The 21,294-nt window shown below is 43.8% G+C and overlaps 1 protein-coding gene across 3 annotated transcripts in view; it reads right to left on the minus strand.

Annotated features, from left to right (window-relative positions):
- Positions 1-21,294, minus strand: part of LOC118388984 (vitamin D3 receptor B) — a 90,122-nt gene that overhangs the window by 32,750 nt on the left and 36,078 nt on the right. For all 3 annotated transcript variants that reach the window (XM_052527302.1, XM_052527303.1, XM_035778632.2), the window contains one exon: positions 590-737. In XM_052527302.1, the coding sequence (XP_052383262.1) occupies positions 590-737 (148 nt within the window). The remainder of the gene's footprint in view (positions 1-589; positions 738-21,294) is intronic.

The raw sequence follows: 21,294 nt of genomic DNA on the forward strand, positions 1-21,294 counted from the left end.
AATACATTCCGAATGCACTGTAGGTCCCGGATGGCGGGAAGCTTGGCCGCAGTGATGTACTGGGCCATACGCATTAAAGTTGCGGTCGGATGCCGAGCAGTTGCCATACCAGGCGGTGATACGAACGGTCAGGATGCTCTCGATGGTACAGCTGTAGAACTTTTTGAGGATCCGGGAAACCATGCCAAATCTTTTCAGTCTCCTGAGGGGGTGCCCTATTCACAAATGTCTTGTGTGTTTGGACCATGATAGTTTGTTGGTGTTGTGGACACCAAGGAACTTGAAACTCTCGACTCGTTCCACTACAGCCCCGTCGATGTGAATGGGGGCGTGTTCGGCCCTCCTTTTCCTGTAGACTTGCTCACGTTGATGGAGAAGTTTTTGTCCCGTCGAGTCAAGGATTCAGTTGCAGAGGGAGGTGTTTAGTCCCAGGGTCCTTAGCTTCAGTGTTGCTTTCCTCGAACCGAACATAAAAGGCATTTAGCTCGTCTGGTAGGCTTGCGTCATTGGGCAGCTCAAGGCCCACAATGGAGGGTCTTGTTGTTGCCAGGAAGTGTGTGCGTGTGCATGTGTTTACGTCTGTCCATACCTGAAGAAGCCCTTGCAGCCCTCGCAGGTCATGGCATTGAAGTGGAATCCGGAGGCCTTGTCCCCGCACACACCGCAGATCCGCGGCACATTCCTGTCAAACTCATCATTGGCCAGAGTGGTGGTACTCACAGCCGTAGTCTCCATTACTACAGAGAAAGAGAGAGTGAGGAGGAAGAGAGACAGAGAGCAAGAGAGAGAAAGTGTGAGAGAATGAGTGAGGGGGGTGAGATGGAGTGGGAGAGAGGGAGATAGAGAAATAGAGAGCGATAGAAGGAGAAAGGGAAAAAAAGGCACATCAACGACCGTTGACCTGCAATGCACACTGTGGGATTGGTTAGTATGTGATCGGTCCTCTGACCCCCTTCGGACCTATGGCTGAATTGTGGGTCATGTATGTATACTGTTGAATTGTATGGCTGTATAGACAAACCATCTTGAAATAAGATACATATCAGACAGACAGACAGAAATATCAGTGTGTTCGTATCATGTGTGTGTGCGTGTGTGTGCGTGTGTGTGTGTGTCAGAGAAGAAGGAAGCAAATGTTTGCATGTGGGAATTGTTTGACGAAACGAAACGTGACAACATCTTGCCCAAAATCTTATGGTCATTGCAGAACACTGTCGCCTCTCAAAAACCCAACCCCTCGTCCAAGTCGTTGGAGGCGGAAACAGGTCAAGTACGGGATTGCCAGACAGGGCGAAGCATGGTGGGTGGCTCTACCACCCGGACCCCTAAGGTTACCATAAAGGCCTGTCTGGAAACCTGGAAACACGCTGGCCAACAGGGCCCTGGTAAAGCGAGGTGGACCAATCATCCACTTAGTGGTAAATACCATTTACAGAAACATTCACAAAGAAACTACAGCAAGATTTGGAAAAGGATGGTGTCTCAAGTCAGACAAGAACAATGCTGCACAACCAAAACCTAAAGGAAGTTGCACAGTTGACCCCCCCTTCAATCACAGAGAACAATTCAGTGACTTCTGTGCATTCCACAACCTTGCCATTGGAGGGATTGTCTACCCACCCAAAAGAGTGCACAGCGCCACATAGGTATCTTGAGACCACACCAAGGAAAACCAGATACGTAGATCCTAAACTCAGCAAAAAAAGAAAGGTCCCTTTTTCAGGACCCTGTCTTTCAAAGACAATTAGTAAAAATCCAAATACCTTCACAGATCTTCATTGTAAAGGTTTTAAACACTGTTTCCCCATTCTTGTTCAATGAACCATAAACAATTAATGAACATGCATGTACGGTACATCCGAACATAACACCTGCGGGACAGGTACAATCCCTCCGTCAGTGCTCAGATTGTCCGCAATAGGCTGAGAGAGGCTGGACTGAGGGCTTGTAGGCCTGTTGTAAGGCAGGTCCTCACCAGACATCACCGGCAACAACGTCGACTATGGGCACAAACCCACCGTCGCTGGAAAAGACAGGACTGGCAAAAAGTGCTCTTCATTGACGAGTCATGGTTTTGTCTCACCAGGGGTGATGGTCGGAGGAATGAGCGTTACACTGAGGCCTGTACACTGGCGCGGGATTGATTTGGAGGTGAAGGGACTGTCATGGTCTAGGACGGTGTGTCACAGCATCATCGGACTGAGCTTGTTGTCATTGCAGGCAATCTCAACGCTGTACGTTACAGGGAAGACATCCTCCTCCCTCATGTGGTACTCTTCCTGCAGGCCCATCCTGACACGACCCTCCAGCATGACAATGCCACCAGCCATACTGCTCATTCTGTGCGTGATTTCCTGCAAGACAGGAATGACAGTGTTCTGCCATGGCAAGCGAAGAGCCTGGATCTCAAGAGTGAGGGCTAGGGCCATTCCCCCCAGAAATGTCCGGGAACTTGCAGGTGCCTTGGTGTAAGTGTGGGGTAATGAAGAAGGCGTGGACAGAGGCATGCAAGGAATCCAGTGGAAGGACACCAAGACGACACGAATTATTCATCTCAGGAGAGAGTCTTGGGACAGTACAAAAATTGAAACAGGCCAAGCAAAACCTCAACAACAGTCGCACAAGAGCAGCAAAAGCAAAACAAGGATACTCCAAGGCGGACAAACAGGTATAAAAGAGCATTAAAAAAAGACAAGAACCAACGGCGACCCAAGCAGAGGCAACAGCTCAACACAACATCAAGGGAGCACTACGACACCACGTGGAAAATGGCAGGGAAACCCAACAGACCAATCATAGACAAAAGCGGCAAAGCACTCGCAAGACGAGAAAAGAGATGGGAAGAACACTTTAGGGAGATACACCAATACACCAATAGAGCCAGCCTACATACCTTTATCAGAACACCATATTCAGGTCCATACCAACATGCCCTGTAAACATGAAATAGACAAAGCTGTCCAAAAATGGAAAAACAGAAAAGCACCAAGACCTGACGGAATACCTCCAAAAGCTATCAGAGCAGACCTTGAGAAAGCAATCCAAATGCTGCTCCAACTTCTGGGACAGATTTAGGATGAAGAAAGAGTACCAGCGAATGGGTAGAAGGACACTTGGTCAAGCTTCCCAAAAAGGGCAACCTCAGAGGCCACAATAACTACAGGGGCATAATGCTTTTATCTGGGCCAGGAAAAGTCTTGAGCAGGATCATCCTGGGAAAACGTTCAAAAGCACTGGACAAAGAACTCCGAGACCAACAAGCAGGATTCCGACCAGATAAATCATGTACTGACCACATCGCCACCATTTGCATCATTGCTGAACAGACCCTGGAATGGAACACATCTCTACTCCTCACATTAATTGACTTTCAAAAAGCATCCGTCGGCCTGGACCGAGAAACCTTGTGGAAGCTCATGGCACACTACGGCATACCAAAGAAGTTCATCAACATCCCCCAACAGTCACATCTACAGTCATCCTGCAGACGAATCCACAATGGGTACCTCACGAACAGCTTCCCCATAAACACAGGAGATTGACAGGGCTGCCTGCTGTGCCCCCTTCTCTTTCTGATGGCAGTCGATAGGATAAAACGTTGGCATACCGTGGACCCAACTAGAAGAACAAGACTTACAACATATACAGATCAAAACCTCAAAACGGGCTTTTAGGCTTGGGTGGTATACGGTATATACAGCTATTTGGAAATAGCCACCGGATGGTTTTTCAGTACCGTCAACACGGTCAAAACTATTTCTTTGACGTTTTTCAATACCTTTTAATATTTGTAGCTATTTTTGAAGTAAATACCTGCAGTCAACTTGTGCACTGCGTTTAGGAGATAACGCAGATTGCGTTCTTATTTACACCTGTCACATTATGAAGCTGACTTAGTTTCCCAGCACCTTTGAGTCAGTCATGTGTGTTTGCGTGTAATTAGCACAATGGGAGAAAGAGGGAGCAGGTGAGTCCAGCTGTGTATTGACAGAGGTCGCGTTTTATGTTGAAAGTCAACAGTGTTTCTTTTTCTTCAATAGAGTGATCAGGGACGTGCAACTATAGTTTTCCTTCACAGAAAATACATTAGTGCGACACATTTGGCATAAAATAGCTTAAATTTCATCAGATGACAACTGAAGTACAATGCTATTTGGCTGGCAGCCACACAAGTAAATGAGCTTACAATGAAAAAAAAAAGGTATTATTTTGATAAAACTATGCATGGCCATCACATTCCTAATGTTTAGGCCTCTCATAATGTTTTGCTTAAAGTTAATCTTGCGTTTTACCAGAGAAAAACAGGCTGGCTACACTGAGAAAAACAGGCTGGCTACACTGAGAAAAGTACAGGAGAAAATAATCTACACATCATTCTGAGTTCCGTCTGCTGATAGAACGCCCGTTCTTGAATTCTCATCCAAGTTGAGAATTAGAAGTGCAACTGAAGCACAGAATGAGTCTGATGCCGAGCAGAAATTACAATAAGAAGCATTTTAGATCTGTGTTTACAAAACGCGGCAAGATAATTATTATGCATTTTTTTCCTGAGTGAAAAATGCATAATTACTTGATTGACACGACCCCTAGTTTAACTTGCTATCTAAGTAAGTGGCTGAATTAATAAGGCGACAGGGCATCATACTGTGTTAGCTTTCGACCGTGTTTGAGAAGGCAAAGCCCTTTGGATGAGTTATTTTCTCCTCTCTGCTCTCAGCCTGTCTGCTCCTCCCCCCTCTTCTCCAAGCAGAGCGAGCAGGCCCGTTGCCCTAGCGACTCCAGACTCCACACAGACAGCCCGTAGACATGCTGCATGTAGAGCCAGCACTGCATGCGTCAAACCTTGTTCATTTGCACAATGTCTCTCGTTCACATTTGCTCGTAAATGTCCAAACTCACCAAGAATGACATTAGGTATATTGGCCAAACATCATAAGGAATGAAAAATCTCTGGGAAAATCGCACAGCAAGAACATATTGACACTCAAATAAAATGCAGGAAATGAGGCTGGATCGGGCACACCTTAAGAAGACGACTCAACAACACTCAACCAGACAAGCTCTAACCTGGAGACCATATTGGAAACCAGGAAGACCCAGGAACAGCTGACGAAGATCTGTAATGACGGGGCGGCAGGGTAGCCTAGTGGTTAGAGCGTTGGACTAGTAACTAGTAAGGATGCAAGCTCAAACCCCCAAGCTGACAAGGTACACATCTGTCGTTCTGCCCCCGAACAGGCAGTTAGCCCACTGTTCCTAAGCTGTCGTTGAAAATAAAAATCTGACTTGCCTAGTTAAATAAAGGTAAAAAATAAAGACGGAACTTCAAGTGGCAGAATCCTCCTAGAAAAAAAGCAAAGAAAAACTGCCCAACACTGAACCCACTGGAGGAAGTTTGTGAATGACCTATGCTTCTCAAAGAACAAAAGGTATTATGTCAAGAAGTGTCACAGGCCACCAGTGGCCAATATCCCAGTCAAGTCACCGTTGAGGACAGCTCTCTTGCTCCCGAGTGAGTCCAATGGAAATGCAAAATACCTTCTTAGACCGAGGTGACTGAAAACCAGATAAACATTTTACAAACCTGTTTCTGATGGCTCAACCTTCAATGCCCTTCACTCAAATTTTTTGTACAAATTGCATTTCCAGCTTAAACATTTGACATTTTAGTAATTTAGCAGACACTCTTATCCAGAGAGACTTACAGTAGTGAGTGCATACATTTTCCCCCAAAAAATTCATACTGGTCCACCGTGGGAATCAAACCCACAACCTGGCGTAGCAAGAGCCATGCCTCTTCCAACTGAGCTACACGGGACAATATGCTTTGTGTGGAGGGACATGGTATGTTTTTCAAAAGTTAAACCTTGCTCCTTTGCCTCGTCCTCCAAATGAAGACTAAAAACAGGTAAGAGGCCACTTTATGTAGGCTGTGCCGACATTTTGCCAGTATAACGGTCTGTATCTACACTGCCATCATGGTGGAGTCTTCAATTGACTTAGTGGAGAGGTGAACTCCAGTGTCTTCATTTGTCCTGGGGCTTGAAGTATTACCCGGAAGGATTAAAGTGGAAAAACCCTTGTTCCAGTCCAAATGTCGGGTCTGAGTTACATTTGATTACATAGTACGCAGAGTATCAATTTCACTTAAGAGTGTCTGTGGGGGAAACCATGTCACCGCATGGGTAGCACCCCCACAAACAAACAATCACTATCCTTTACAAAGCCTTTTCTCATTCCTTTCCACTGCCAACGAGTGAAAGGAAAGCAGAGGCAGAGATGGAGGGGGGATGGAGGGATGGATGGAGGGGGGATGGAGGGATGGATGGAGGGGGGATGGAGGGATGGATGGAGGGGGGATGGAGGGATGGATGGAGGGGGATGGAGGGGGATGGAGGGATGGATGGAGGGGGATGGAGGGATGGATGGAGGGGGATGGAGGGATGGATGGAGGGGGATGGAGGGATGGATGGAGGGGGATGGAGGGATGGATGGAGGGGGATGGAGGGGGGATGGAGGGATGGATGGAGGGGGGATGGAGGGGGGATGGAGGGATGGATGGAGGGGGATGGAGGGATGGATGGAGGGGGATGGAGGGGGATGGAGGGATGGATGGAGGGGGATGGAGGGATGGATGGAGGGGGATGGAGGGGGATGGAGGGATGGATGGAGGGGGATGGAGGGATGGATGGAGGGGGAATGGAGGGGAGACAAAAGGACGGTGACAGAATCTCAATACTGTACCGACATGAATATAAACAAACTCACAAATCACGAGCAATGGGGTAAGGAGGCAAGTTGAATAATTTAAGCCGTTTTGACAGAGCTCTCCATCATCACTTGCTGCAAACCTGGGTGTCTAAAAACATAGGTGCTAACCCCCCCAAAAAAAAAAAAAACACATCTTGATACATATACTGTAGGCCTATATGTATCGAGCATGACAGAGTAGGAGTACTGATATACATTGAGTGTACAAAACAATTCCATGACATAGACTGACCAGGTGAATCCAGGCGAACGCTATGATCCCTTATTGACGTCACCTGAAGTGCCTTCGAACGGGGTACGGTAGTAGCTGCCAGGTGTCCAGAACTGCATCGCTGCTGGGTTTTTCACACTCAACAGTTTCCATTGTGTATTAACTTGACAAACCTGTGGGCAGCATTGGAGTAAACATGGGCCAGCATCCCTGTGGAACGTGTTAGACACCTTGTAGTCCATGCCCCGAAGAATTCGAGGCTGTTCCTAATGTTTCGTACACTCAGTGTATGCCATCCTCGGAAAAGCAAACAAATATTTGCGTGACTCTGGTTAGCAGATGGCCCGAGCTAGCCTTTGCTCAGCCTATAAGCCCTCACCCTCCAATCCAACAGGTACCAGATGTGCTCAATGGGAAGACCCAATGTTGATGAGTGAACACTTTGCCGAACCACTCGACTATGAAGCAGGTCGTTTTTACGACGAAGAACAGCTGGAGGGCTTGCCTCAACACCGTAAACGCAGAACGACAGCTCTACTTAACGGTGTAACACAGATTGGGAGATCCAGTCAATATCACAGCCCCAGTGAGAAAGCAATGCTCAATACCGTGACACACAGTATGAGACTTCTACTCATCACCACCAAACAGCGGTGACCGTTTGAATCAACACCGCGACGGACTTGACAGCTGCACACGACAATTTAACGCCACCTCGTTGCGGCATGAAACGTGGGCGTCGGCTTCTCCCCAGCGAAGATTGTCCAGAGCCCTCTGTGGCCATGTCTGCTTTGATGTGACACTGTAAAATATAAGCAAACATCTCAGCTGTTTTACGGAGGTGATGGGACTGGGCCTTGTGTGATGGAACAGTCAAGAGTGTCTTGTTTTTCTACCCCAGATTGTTTTACTGTACAGATCTTGTGTCTCGTACTCACCCACCCCGCCCCCCCCCGACCCGAGCTCACTTTTTCCCCACACTCACCCTCCCAAATAGCCCTCGCCTTTCACGAGTGCTGAGGTAAAGTCCACGCAAAGGGTCAACGGTCACAGAGAACAACAACAAGCTGACTTCACCAAGCAACTGGGAGGCCATTTTAGGGCAGGGGAGAAATGGGCAAATAGTGGAATCAAAGCATATCAATAATGCACTAAACATTCATATGTTTAAAGAGCAGGGCCACGGACTATATTGCAAATTTATGATATGGCTTATTGGTCGCTAAATATAGATAAGGACAGTATTTAGCCTGCAATATGATCATTTATGATATGGTTGAGAACAGTATTTAGCCAACAATATGATCATTTATGATATGGCTTATTGGTGGCTAAACATGTAAGGACAGTATTTAGCCTATAATATGATAATTTATGATATGGTTGAGAACAGTATTTAGCCAACAATATGATAATTTATGATATGGTTGAGAACATTATTTAGCCTACAATATGATCATTTATGATATGGTTGAGAACAGTATTTAGCCTATAATATGATAATTTATGATATGGTTGAGAACAGTATTTAGCCAACAATATGATAATTTATGATATGGTTGAGAACATTATTTAGCCTACAATATGATCATTTATGATATGGTTGAGAACAGTATTTAGCCAACAATATGATAATTTATGATATGGTTGAGAACATTATTTAGCCAACAATATAATCATTTATGATATGGCTTATTGGTGGCTAAACATGTAAGGACAGTATTTAGCCTATAATATGATCATTTATGATAAGGACAGTATTTAGCCTACAATATGATCATTTATGATAAGTACAGTATTTAGCCTACAATATGATCATTTATGATAAGGACAGTATTTAGCCTACAATATGATCATTTATGATAAGGACAGTATTTAGCCTACAATATGATCATTTATGATAAGGACAGTATTTAGCCTACAATATGATCATTTATGATATGGCTTATCGGTGTCTAAATATAGATAAGGACAGTATTTAGCCTACAATATGATCATTTCCATGGATGTTACGAAACAACAAACGGGCTCAAATTCCTAGCTGTCCACTCAAAATACATTATGTACAATAGTAGCCGGAATCAAAGAATGTCATAGGAAAGTAGACAGTAATATTGTAAAGTAAAGGCTAGTGTATAGACCTATTATTATCTGGATACAAAAATGATATTACCGATTCATTATTTGCAGTCTATTATTTGTAGGCTTTGTTTAACATATGGTTGACCCCCAAAACAGGACATCCCCAATGCAAACAGGAAGATAGAATGAAAATATAGTTATGTGCAGACAAAGTTGACCAAGTTTCCTGTTTCTCCCCCAGGTCTCAGCTTTCCAGGTCATTAGTTTCTTAATAACACTGATTTCATGGGAAAATTGCTTCTTTTAAGGACAATAAACACTTCAGTGTCTCACATACAGTGCAAGAAGGGAGGTCTTCCGGAGTCTTGCTGAGTTTTTGTGAAGTTAAGGCATTTGAAAATATCCTGTAGACTTGCACATCCACAACCTAACATATAAACCCAGCAAACAAAATAAACGTCCTCTCACTGTCAACTGCGTTTATTTTCAGCAAACTTAACATGTGCAAATATTTGTATGAACATAACAAGAATCAACAACTGAGACATAAACTGAACAAGTTCCACAGACATATGACTAACAGAAATGGAATAATGTGTCCCTGAACAAAGGGGGAGTCCAAATCAAAAGTAACAATCAGTATCTGGTGTGGCCACCAGCTGCATTAAGTACTGTGGTGCATCTCCTCCTCATGGACTGCACCAGATTTGCCAGTTCTTGCTGAGAGATGTTAACCCACTCGTCCACCAAGACACCTGCAAGTTCTCGGACATTTCTGGGGGGAAGGGCCCTAGGTACCAGATGTGCTCAATGGGATTGAGATCCAGGCTCTTCGCTGGCCATGGCAGAATACTGACATTCCTGTCTTGCAGGAAATCATGCACAGAACGAGCAGTATGGCTGGTGGCATTGTCATGCTGGAGGGTAATGTCAGGATGAGCCTGCAGGAAGAGTACCACATGAGGGAGGATGATGTCTTCCCTGTAACGCACAGCGTTGAGATTACCTGCAATGACAACAAGCTCAGCCCGATGATGCTGTGACACACCGCCCCAGACCATGACGGACCATCCACCTCCAAATCCATCCTGCTCCAGAGTACAGGCCTATAAGCCCTCAGTCCAGCCTCTCTCAGCCTATTGTGGACAGTCTGAGCACTGATGGAGGGATTGTGCGTTCCTGGTGTAACTTGGGCAGTTGTTGTTGCCATCCTGTACCTGTCCAGCAGGTGTGATGTTCGGATGTACCGATCCTGTGCAGGTGTTGTTACACGTGGCCTGCCACTGCGAGGACGATCAGCTGTCTCTCCTGTCTCCCTGTAGCGCTGTCTTTGGCGTCTCACAGTACGGACATTGAAATGTATTGCCCTGGCCACATCCGCAGTCCTCATGCCTCCTTGCAGCATGCCTAAGGCACATTCACACAGATGAGCAGGGACCCTGGGCATCTTTCTTTCTGTGTTTTTCAGAGTCAGCAGAAAGGCCTCTTTAGTGTCCTAAGTTTTCATAACCGTAACCTGAATTGCCTGCCGTCTGTAAGCTGTTAGTGTCTTCGCGACCGTTCCACAGGTGCATGTTCATTCATTGTTTATGGTCCATTGAACAAGCATGGGAAACAGTGTTTTAACCCTTTACAATGAAGATCTGTGAAGTTATTTGGATGTTTACGAATTATCTTTGAAAGACAGGGTCCTGAAAAAGGGGGTCGTTTCTTTTTTTTGTGCTGAGATGTGTAGGCCTATACTACATTGGCAATTTGGCACTACTGCTGCACAACCATACAATAAACAACACATAGGCAACAACCACATACTTACATGCAACACATACTGTACTTATCAGCACATTCAAGGCCGAGGTCCAACCTTCTGACTCACCCCAAGTTTGACAAGTCAGTGAACAGACACTTATTATGAAAACATTATTAATTACTTATTCGATGCCGTTCCACTCTATCAGAGAAATTCGATACATTGTGATTCAACTCGGCCCTGACAACCCATTAGACTAAGCTCACAAGAGCGTACAGTGGAGCTCTAAATAATGAATGAGTCTATTACAGCAGACCTGCTGCCACTAGTGCCCAACACGGAAGAGGGGAAACGGTAAATAATAAGCAGAAAAACCTGTGCCCCCATCCCAGTTTTGATGAATTCATATTCAGACAATGTATGGGGGTCCTGGTCAGATGTGGGAGCAGTATCAATCAAGTTGCCAATATATGTTCATGCAGTGGCTTTTGTTTACACGACTACTGCTAATTCACAAAGAGGTCGTGGTAGTACAGTGTGACATGTAACGTAGGTCAACTGTAAGTGGACACTACCCGCTCCGTTTACATTGCAAAGCCTTATGTCCCTTTGACAATGGGAGAAAATAAAAAGGGTATTGTTTATGCCAACGAAAGAGAAAATCCCACCGGTAACGACATTGAACCGCTAACGGGATGGAAGTGTATGTCTGTAACGCTGATATGCTCCCAGTCCCGACTCAGACACAATCAGATATGGACGTTTCAATCCCCGTTGGAATCACGGTCAGGATGTTGATATGCGCTACTGTTTGCATAAATACTGCAATGCACCGTTTTTATCATGGGATAGAGTCCCCTGGTTACTTAGTGCTGCCTGGTGGAAAGTCCCACTTCCACATGTGATAAGAAGCAGTCAACCTACGCCAAGCCATAAAACAATGGGAGATCAATAGGTCAGGGTAGTTACTAGCTTCTACTGCGTTATCACATGTAATGGTAGGACACCTATAGCTAATTGGCCATTGTAATCTGCCATTACCGGAGCCAATCCAGGTCAGGGATAGGTCAGGGATAGGTCAGGGATAGGTCAGGGATAGCAATGAAAATACATGTTTATCGTGCTGGTACAAAGATGGAGAGGAGAGCATTCCTTGGGTTTAGTTAGCGAAGCGTTGCGTAATTGTGTTCTTGAATGTTACATTGTTATTGACTTGTTAATTGTTTACTCCATGTGTAACTCTGTGTTGTCTGTTCACACTGCTATGCTTTATCTTGGCCAGGTCGAAGTTGCAAATGAGAACTTGTTCTCAACTAGCCTACCTGGTTAAATAAAGGTGAAATAAAAAAACAAAAAAATAAAAATTGCAGAGATGCATAGAAAGTGACACACTTAAAGTGACTCTCTGGGATCTTGGCTTGAATCTAGGCCAAGGAGCTACAAGGGATAACGAGGCCTTACTGTCGTCTATATAAAAAGTGTGTCACGTTCACTTTGCGTTACACATGTTCTTCTTGAACACAGCACGTGACCACTGAGTCGGTTCAAGACTAGAACTGACTCTAATCCGGTGTGATAACAGTGCTAAAGACACTCTGTGAGATTTGATTACCAGGGCCCACCAACAAAACCCTAAACCAGGGTACCCCAAATGGCGTCCGGGGATTTTATTTTCCCCCCTCCCCAAGTAAAAATAAATATACTAAGTATACAAAATATTAGGAACACCTTCCAAATATTGACCATTCTTTACACACACAGGCAGTGTTGGAAAAAGTATCCAATTGTCATTCTTGAGTAAAAGTAAAGATACTTAACAGAAAATGACTCAAGTAAAAATAAAAGCCACCCAGTAAAATACTACTTTATTAAAAATCTAAATGTATATGGTTTTAAATATACTTAATTATCAAAAGTAAAAATATAAATCATTTCAAATTCCGTACATTAAGCAAACCAGATAGCACCCGTTTCTTATTGTTTTTTACTTACGGATAGCTAGGGGCACACTCCAACACATAATTTACAAAGAATGAATTTGTGCTTCGTGAGTCCGCCCGATCAGAGGCAGTATGGATGACAACCAGGGATGTTGTCTTGATTATTGTGCGAATTGTACAATTTCCCCGTTATGCTTAGCATTCAAAGTGTAACGAGTACTTTTGGGTGTCTAGGCAAAATATATTGAGTAAAAAGTACATTACTTTCTTTAGGAATGTAGTGAAGTAAAAGTAAAAGTAGTCAAAAAATATAAATAGTATAGTACAGATACCCCTTTAGTACTTTAAAGTATTTTTACTTAAGTAATTTACACCACCAAACACAGGAAACTGTTGACCGTAAAATCCCATCAGCGTTGCAGTTCTTGACACAAACAGGTGCAACTGGCAACTACTACCATACCATAACCCTGTTCAAAGGTCTTGCCCATTCACCCTCTTAATGACACAAATACACAATCCAGGTATCAATTGTCTCAAGGCTTAAAAGTCCTTCTTTAACCTGTCTCCTCCCCTTCATCGACACTGATTGAAGAGGATTTAACAAGTGACATCAATAACGGATCATAACTTTCACTTGGATTCACCTGGTCAGTCTGTCATGGAAAGAGCAGGTGTTCTTAATGTTTTGTATACTCAAATGTATATCATTTTTCTTACTTTAAAAAAAATTGTTGGACATATAAGACTATACAAACAAGCTCCAGCTGATTTGAATGTTGGAAAATCTGTCCCAAAGTATTCCCACGAATAATAGAGAGATATATGTGAGCGTATACAAATGTAAGCAAGGTTTGAAATTATTATATTTGTTTCAGACCCCTGACCATCCGCTCAAGAAAATAATCATCCCACGGCTGAATCTAGTTGACCTCTGCCCTAAACAATGGAAACAATAGCTCAAGGTACATTCGTAATCAGTAAACAACAAATTCTGCCTCAAAGATTTGCAATATGTGGTTGGTTGGGCTTCTGAACACACTAGAAGAGTCCTATGTGAAAAACAGCTGTGATGGTTTCTCTTAAGCGACCAAAAGAGACAACATCTTGGAATCAATCACATTTTTTTTTACATGAATATTCACTCTCATGAATACGTTTCCCTCCGTGCGCTGTGGTCAAAGTTGAGCGGTCAACGTGGCATACATCAATAATTTCACAGCCTAGCTGTTCCAGTAAACAACTGGCTACTCAAAATGTGGGGCGTCCAAGATTCCAAGATAACAACATGGATCAGCCCCAAATGTCAACCTATTCCCTTTATAGTGCACTACTTTTGCCCAGGGCCCATATGGTTCTGTACAAAGGTAGTGCACTGTATAGGGAATAGGGTGCCATTTGGGACCCAGAACCCTTGTTTTTACCTTGGAATCTTGGACGCTCCACATGTTGGGTAGCCATCTCCTGCGCCCCCTTGAGCTTGACTCTAAGAATTCCTGCCACACATGAACGGCATTGATTCAAATGTTGATTAACACCTACTTCCTCTAGAATCCCTTCATCTAATTACCAAATGAATTGTGAATGAGACACAGAGCAATTGTGCTCCTCCTGACAACTATACTATTACTTCAATGAGTCACGACTTTAGGGTGTACGTCCCAAACGGCACCCTATATCCTATATAGTGCTCTACCTTTGACCAGGGCTCTGGTCAAAAGTAGGGCACTATATAGGGAATAGGGTGCCATTTGGGATGCTGACAGGCACTGTTGCTTCTCCACAGGGACTATTGGCTTGAACCCTTCGCTGCTGCCCTCTAAATGGCCTCTCGCTGTTGACAGCCAGGGAGAGGAAGTGGCAGCCCACGGGCTGCAGAGCTAGTGTAGGAGGGAGGGAGGGAGGTACAGACAGACAGACAGACAGACAGACAGACAGACAGACAGACAGACAGACAGACAGACAGACAGACAGACAGACAGACAGACAGACAGACAGACAGACAGAGACAGACAGACAGACAGAACTATGGAGAGTATGAAACAGAGTAAGAGAGGGAGCTAGAGAGAGGTCCGAATAAGAGAAGGGAAGCTCATCAGAAACCACGACAAACTGAGAAAGAATAGTGTGTCAGAAATCGGCAAACAGAGCCAAAGCGACAGAGATGGATTAAAAGAGATAGAGATGGAAGGCGAGAAAATCTGAATCAAAGAGAGAAATGGACAGCGAGAGAATGAGGGAGCGGTGGCGGTGGTGACCTCCTTGTCTCAGTGACATTGTGTGTCACAAAGCCCCAGTGTGCCTGATGCGGATACGGAGCAGGAGTTGGAGGCAGCCCAGGAAAAGGACCAGTGGGCAAACAGCATGAGGGAACAGAGTAGTGAAGAGGACAAACAGACTGTTTTTTGTGTTATTCAAACGGCGGCTAAAAATATAGCTAGCTACACACAGAGTGCCCGGGTAAAATTGCTAAAAATAAAACACAACACATCTCTCGACAACTATTTATCTTCTTTGGATCTATCAGCAATAAAATGGAAAGGGTGTGGCCTGCGTTTGTATTCCGGAATGCAGAATGGCCTAATAGCTAGTGTGGTGTGATGTGTGGGACTTGTCTTGTGGTGTGTGTGTAATGTGTGTGATGTGTGTTGACGGAGTGCGAGGGAGATGGAGGCCCCTTTTTTCCCACATCCTGGCCAATCGGGCCATTGTATACATTGACTGTACAGGAAGGAGTGGGCCGACCTATGGCAGACGGGGGCCACGAAAGTGGACGGGGTGACATGTTACAAACTGACTGGAGCGGTGTCTGACACGCCCCCTCACGCCATGGGTCAGGGGGTCAAAGGTCCCTCACTGTACAGTGTCACTATAGGGTCTCAGGTGCCGGGATCTCATTGGTTGGGGGAACAAGTGCCTGTTTCACACTACAGGGCCAAACCAAGCCAAACAGAGCTGTACTGAGCCGGCCTGGTTACTCCCCCACCATAGTCTCTGGAACCATGCTGGAAAGGGCCATTTGAAATGAAAATATCCTTGTCTGCACAGTACGGTCAGGTTTCTTGTATCACTGTAGGGTTAAGGTTGAGTGTAGGGTAATCTGAATTCAAACTTGGTAACCACGTGTGTGAAATGTCTGGCCAATCAATGATTTTACCGGATTAATCAACTGTTAAGGGAACCCTGTAATACAGCAGTCATCACACAGCCCTGGTCTAGTGAAATAACTCACGAAAGAGATATGAAGTGGTGGTTAAAGATGTGCAAGCGGCGAGGCGCGTTATAATTACACGCTAGGCCGCATAATCGAGTGCGACGTGCCATTTCAAGTGGGTGATGATAGCTACGGGAATTTTTTATTGATTTATTTATTGATTTATTTTCACCTTTATTTAACCAGGTAGGCTAGTTGAGAACAAATTCTCATTTGCAACTGCGACCTGGCCAAGATAAAGCAAAGCAGTGCGACACATACAACAACAGAGTTACACATGGAGTGAACAAAACATAGTCAACAATACAGCAGAACAAAAGAAAACAAAAGGTATAGGTACAGTGAGTGCAAATGAGGTAAGATACGGGAGTTAAGGCAATAAATAGACCATGGTGGCGAAGTAATTACAATATAGCAATTTAAACACTGGAATGGTAGATTTTTTATTTTTTTATATATTTTTATTTCACCTTTATTTAACCAGGAAGGCTAGTGGAGAACAAGTTCTCATTTACAACTGCGACTTGGCCAAGATAAAGCATAGCAGAGTGAACAGACAACACAGAGTTACACATGGAGTAAACAATTAACAAGTCAATAACACAGTAGAAAAGTCTATGAGTCTATGTACATTGTGTGCAAAAGGCATGAGGAGGTAGGCGAATAATTACAATTTTGCAGATTAACACTGGAGTGATAAATTATCAGATGGTCATGTACAGGTAGAGATATTGGTGTGCAAAAGAGCAGAAAAGTAAATAAATAAAAACAGTATGGGAATGAGGTAGGTGAAAATGGGTGGGCTATTTACCAATAGACTATGTACAGCTGCAGCGATCGGTTAGCTGCTCAGATAGCATATGTTTGAAGTTGGTGAGGGAGATAAAAGTCTCCAACTTCAGCGATTTTTGCAATTCGTTCCAGTCACAGGCAGCAGAGAACTGGAACGAAAGGCGGCCAAATGAGGTGTCGGCTTTAGGGATGATCAGTGAGATACACCTGCTAGAGCGCGTGCTACGGGTGGGTGTTGCCATCGTGACCAGTGAACTGAGATAAGGCGGAGCTTTACCTAGCATGGACTTGTAGATGACCTGGAGCCAGTGGGTCTGGTGATGAATATGTAGCGAGGGCCAGCCGACTAGAGCATACAGGTCGCAGTGGTGGGTGATCCAGTTAGAGATAGGGGGCAGTATTTCCACTTTGCATGAATTGCGTGCCCATAGTGAACTGCATCAAAATCTGTCCTAAATTGCTAATATATGCATATTATTATTAATATTGGATAGAAAACACTCTGAAGTTTCTAAAACCGTTTGAATTATGTATGTGAGTATAACATAACTCACAGGCCAGGCAATCTTCCAAACAAGTTTTGAAATGCTGAAAATTGGGGCAACTTTGACATCATCGCTCCCTCCCTTCCCAACAAGTTATGGATCTGGAAACACTTCCCACGTCTTCCACTAGATGTCCTCATTCAGTAGAAAGTGTAATGGAGCATTTGCTGTGAACTTTGGCCTAATGGGAAGGAAAGTAGTCGGTGTCGCAAGAGAATGCCATTTTGTTGTGACGCATCTCACTTCGAGTGCTACGGCTGTTCCAATCAGCCCCAGATGAAAACGAAGGATCCGGTTGGAATGTTATTGGATATATATGATTATAACATCCTGAAGATTGATTCTGCATTTAGTTTGACCAGTTTCTTCGACCTGTAATATGTCTTTTGGAAGTTTTCATGCAAAGTTATCCTGGACCAGAAGTAATTTTTTGGGCATGTGAGCTGAAAGTGATAGCAAATGCTGCTACTTGGACACTAGAATTGAGCATTATGGAACAAAACAATGTATTGTTGTACTAGGACTCCTTGCACTACATTCTGATTGAAAGATCATCAAAGGTAAGGGAATATTTATGTTGTAATTTTGTATTTCTGTTGACTCCAACATGGCAGAGAAATATTGTTACGTCTGAGCGCCGTCTCAGATTATTGCAATGTTAGGGTTTTTCCGTGACGTTAAAAAAAAAATGTGACACAGCGGTTGCATTAAGAACCAGTGTATCTTTAATTATATGTAGAACATGTATCTTTAGTCAAAGTTTATGATGAGTATTTCTGTTATCTGGTGTAGCTTTCTATAATTCCTCCGGATATTTTGGAGGATTTTCTGAACATGGCGTCAATGTAAACTGAGATTTATGGATATAAAATGCATATTATCGAACAAAACATAAATGTCCTGTGTAACATGTCATATGACTGTCATCTGATAAAGATTTTCAAGAGGTTAGTGATAGATTTTTTTTTATCCTGCTTTTGTCATTTTATCTTTTGCTGTAAAAAATGTCTATGTTTTTTCTTTGGTTTGGTGGTGGTCTAACATAAATATATGTTGTGTTTTCGCCGTAAAACATTTTAAAAATCCGACACGCTGGGTAGATGAACAAGGTGTTTATCTTTCATTTGAGAAAGATAATTTGAGAAAGATAATGTGTGGAGGTTAAATAATTTGAAATAATATTTTTGCATTCCCTGCGCCACCTTTTCAGCTGAACGGGGGGGGAGTTACCGATAGACTATGTACAGCTGCAGCCATCGGTTAGCTGCTCAGATAGCAGATGTTTGAAGTTGGTGAGGGAGATAAAAGCCAGCCATTGAGAAATGCTTGTTGAAGTTTTCGATAATCATGGATTTATCGGTGGTGACTGTGTTACCTAGCCTCAATGCAGTGGGCAGCTGGGAGGAGGTACTCTTGTTCTCCATGGACTTTACAGTGTCCCAGAACTTTTTGGAGTTCGAGCTACAGGATGCAAATTTCTGCCTGAAGAAGCTGGCCTTGACTTTCCTGACTGACTGCGTGCATTGGTTCCTGACTTCCCTGAACAGTTGCATATCGCGGGGACTATTTGATGCTATTGCAGTCCACCACAGTTTTTGTGCTGGTCGAGGGCAGTCAAGTCTGGAGTGAACCATGGGCTATATCTGTTCTTAGTTCTGCATTTTTTGAACGGAGCATGCTTATCTAAAATGGTGAGGAAGTTACTTTTAAAGAATGACCAGGCATCCTCAACTGACGGGATGTCTGCACACGAGATGTGCAGAAGATGAATGTGCAAGTAGAGATACTGGGGTGCAAAGGAGCAAGATAAATAAATACTGTATGGAGATGAGGTAGGTAGATAGATGGACTGTTTACAGATGGGCTATATACAGGTGCAGTGATCTGTGAGCTGCTCTGACAGCTGGTGGTTAAAGCTAGTGAGGGAGATATGAGTCTCCAGCTTCAGAGATTTTTGCAGTTCATTCCAGTCATTTGCAGCAGAGAACTGGAAGGAAAGACATTTACATTACATTTAAGACGACCAAAGGAGGAATTGGCTTTGGGGGTGACCAGTGAGATATACCTGCTGGAGTGAGTGCTACGAGTGGGTGCTGCTATGGTGACCAGTGAGCTGAGATTTTTTTAAATGTTTTAAATATTTTTTTACCTTTATTTAACCAGGCAAGTCAGTTAAGAATATATTCTTGTTTTCAATGACGGCCTGGGAACAGTGGGTTAACTGCCTGTTCAGGGGCAGAACGACAGATTTGTACCTTGTCAGCTCGGGGGTTTGAACTCGCAACCTTCCGGTTACTAGTCCAACGCTCTAACCACTAGGCTACGCTGCCGCCAGATAAGGCGGGGCTTTACCTAGCAGAGACTTGTAGGTAACCAGTAGCCAGTGGGTTTTGCGACGAGTATGAAGTGAGGGCCAAGCAACGAGAGCGTACAGGTCGTAATGTTGGGTAGTGTATGGGGCTTTGGTGACAAAACAGATGGCACTGTGATAGACTGTATCCAGTTTGTTGAGTAGAGTGTTGGAGGCTATTTTATAGATGACATCACCGAAGTCGAGGATCGGTAGGATGGTCAGTTTTATGAGGGTATGTTTGGCAGCATGAGTGAAGGATGCTTTTTTGCAATATAGGACACCAATTCTAGATTTAATTTTGGATTGGAGATGCTTAATGTGAGTCTGGAAGGAGAGTTTACAGTCTAACCAGACACCTAGGTATTTGTAGTTGTCCACGTATTCTAAGTCAGAGCCGTCCAGAGTAGTGATGCTGGACGGGTTAGCAGGTGCGGGCAAGGATCGGTTGAAGAGCATGCAATTAGTTTTACTAGCGTTTAAGAGCAGTTGGAGGCCACGGAAGGAGAGTTGTATGGCATTGAAGCTTGTCTGGAGGTTAGTTAACACAGTCCAAAGAGAGGCCAGAAGTATACAGAATGGTGTCGTCTGCGTCGAGTTGGAATGAGCCATACCCATCTGAGAAAAAACAAGGGCCTGTTCAGGAGGGTGCAAAAACGTAACAAAACGTTCAGATGGAAATACGTTTTGTAGAACGGATGTGATTTTCCGTTTTACCAGGTCTATTTGACACATGCACGAGTGCGCACACACGCAAACACACAGTCAATCAGATCAGATAACAATTACGATATATCTCTCAATATATTTGTTTGCCTGACTCTAAGGATTTGTGTGGTTTGGCAAGATAAGAAATATATTTATATTATATAATGATTGTGATATAGAGTGCCTTCAGTAAGTAATCACACCTCTTGACATATTCCTCATTTTCAAAATTGATTAAATAGATGTTTTTTCTCACCCATCTACACACAATAGCCCATAATGACAAAATGAAAACATGTTGAGACATTTTTTGCTAATTTTTTGAAAATGAAATACAGAAATATCTCATTTACAAAAATATTCACACCCCTGAGTCAATACATTGTAAAAGCACACCTGGACATTTGCCCATTGTTATTTTCAAAACTATTCAAGCTCTGTAAAATTGATTGTTGATCATCACTAGACAACCATATTCAGGTCTTGCCATAGATTTCCAAGAAGATTTAAGTCAAAACGGCCACTCGGGAATATTCCGTCTTCTTCCGGCGCCGACAGAGATGGCCGCCTCGCTTCGCGTTCCTAGGAAACTATGCAGTTTTTTGTTTTTTTATTTCTGACATTAGTACCCCAGGTCATCTTAGGTTTCATTACATACAGTCGAGAAGAACTACTGAATATAAGATCAGAGGCAACTCACCATCAGTACGACCAAGAATATGTTTTTCGCGACGCGGATCCTGTGTTCTGCCTTACAAACAGGACAACGAAATGGATCGCATGCAGCGACCCAAAAAAATGACTCAGAAAAAGAGGGAAACGAGGCGGTCTTCTGGTCAGACTCCGGAGACGGGCACACCGTGCACCACTCCCTAGCATTCTTCTTGCCAATGTCCAGTCTCTTGACAACAAGGTTGATGAAATCCGAGCA

Source organism: Oncorhynchus keta, chromosome 10 (assembly GCF_023373465.1).
Source record: "Oncorhynchus keta strain PuntledgeMale-10-30-2019 chromosome 10, Oket_V2, whole genome shotgun sequence".
NCBI classification, from domain to species: Eukaryota; Metazoa; Chordata; class Actinopteri; order Salmoniformes; family Salmonidae; genus Oncorhynchus; species Oncorhynchus keta.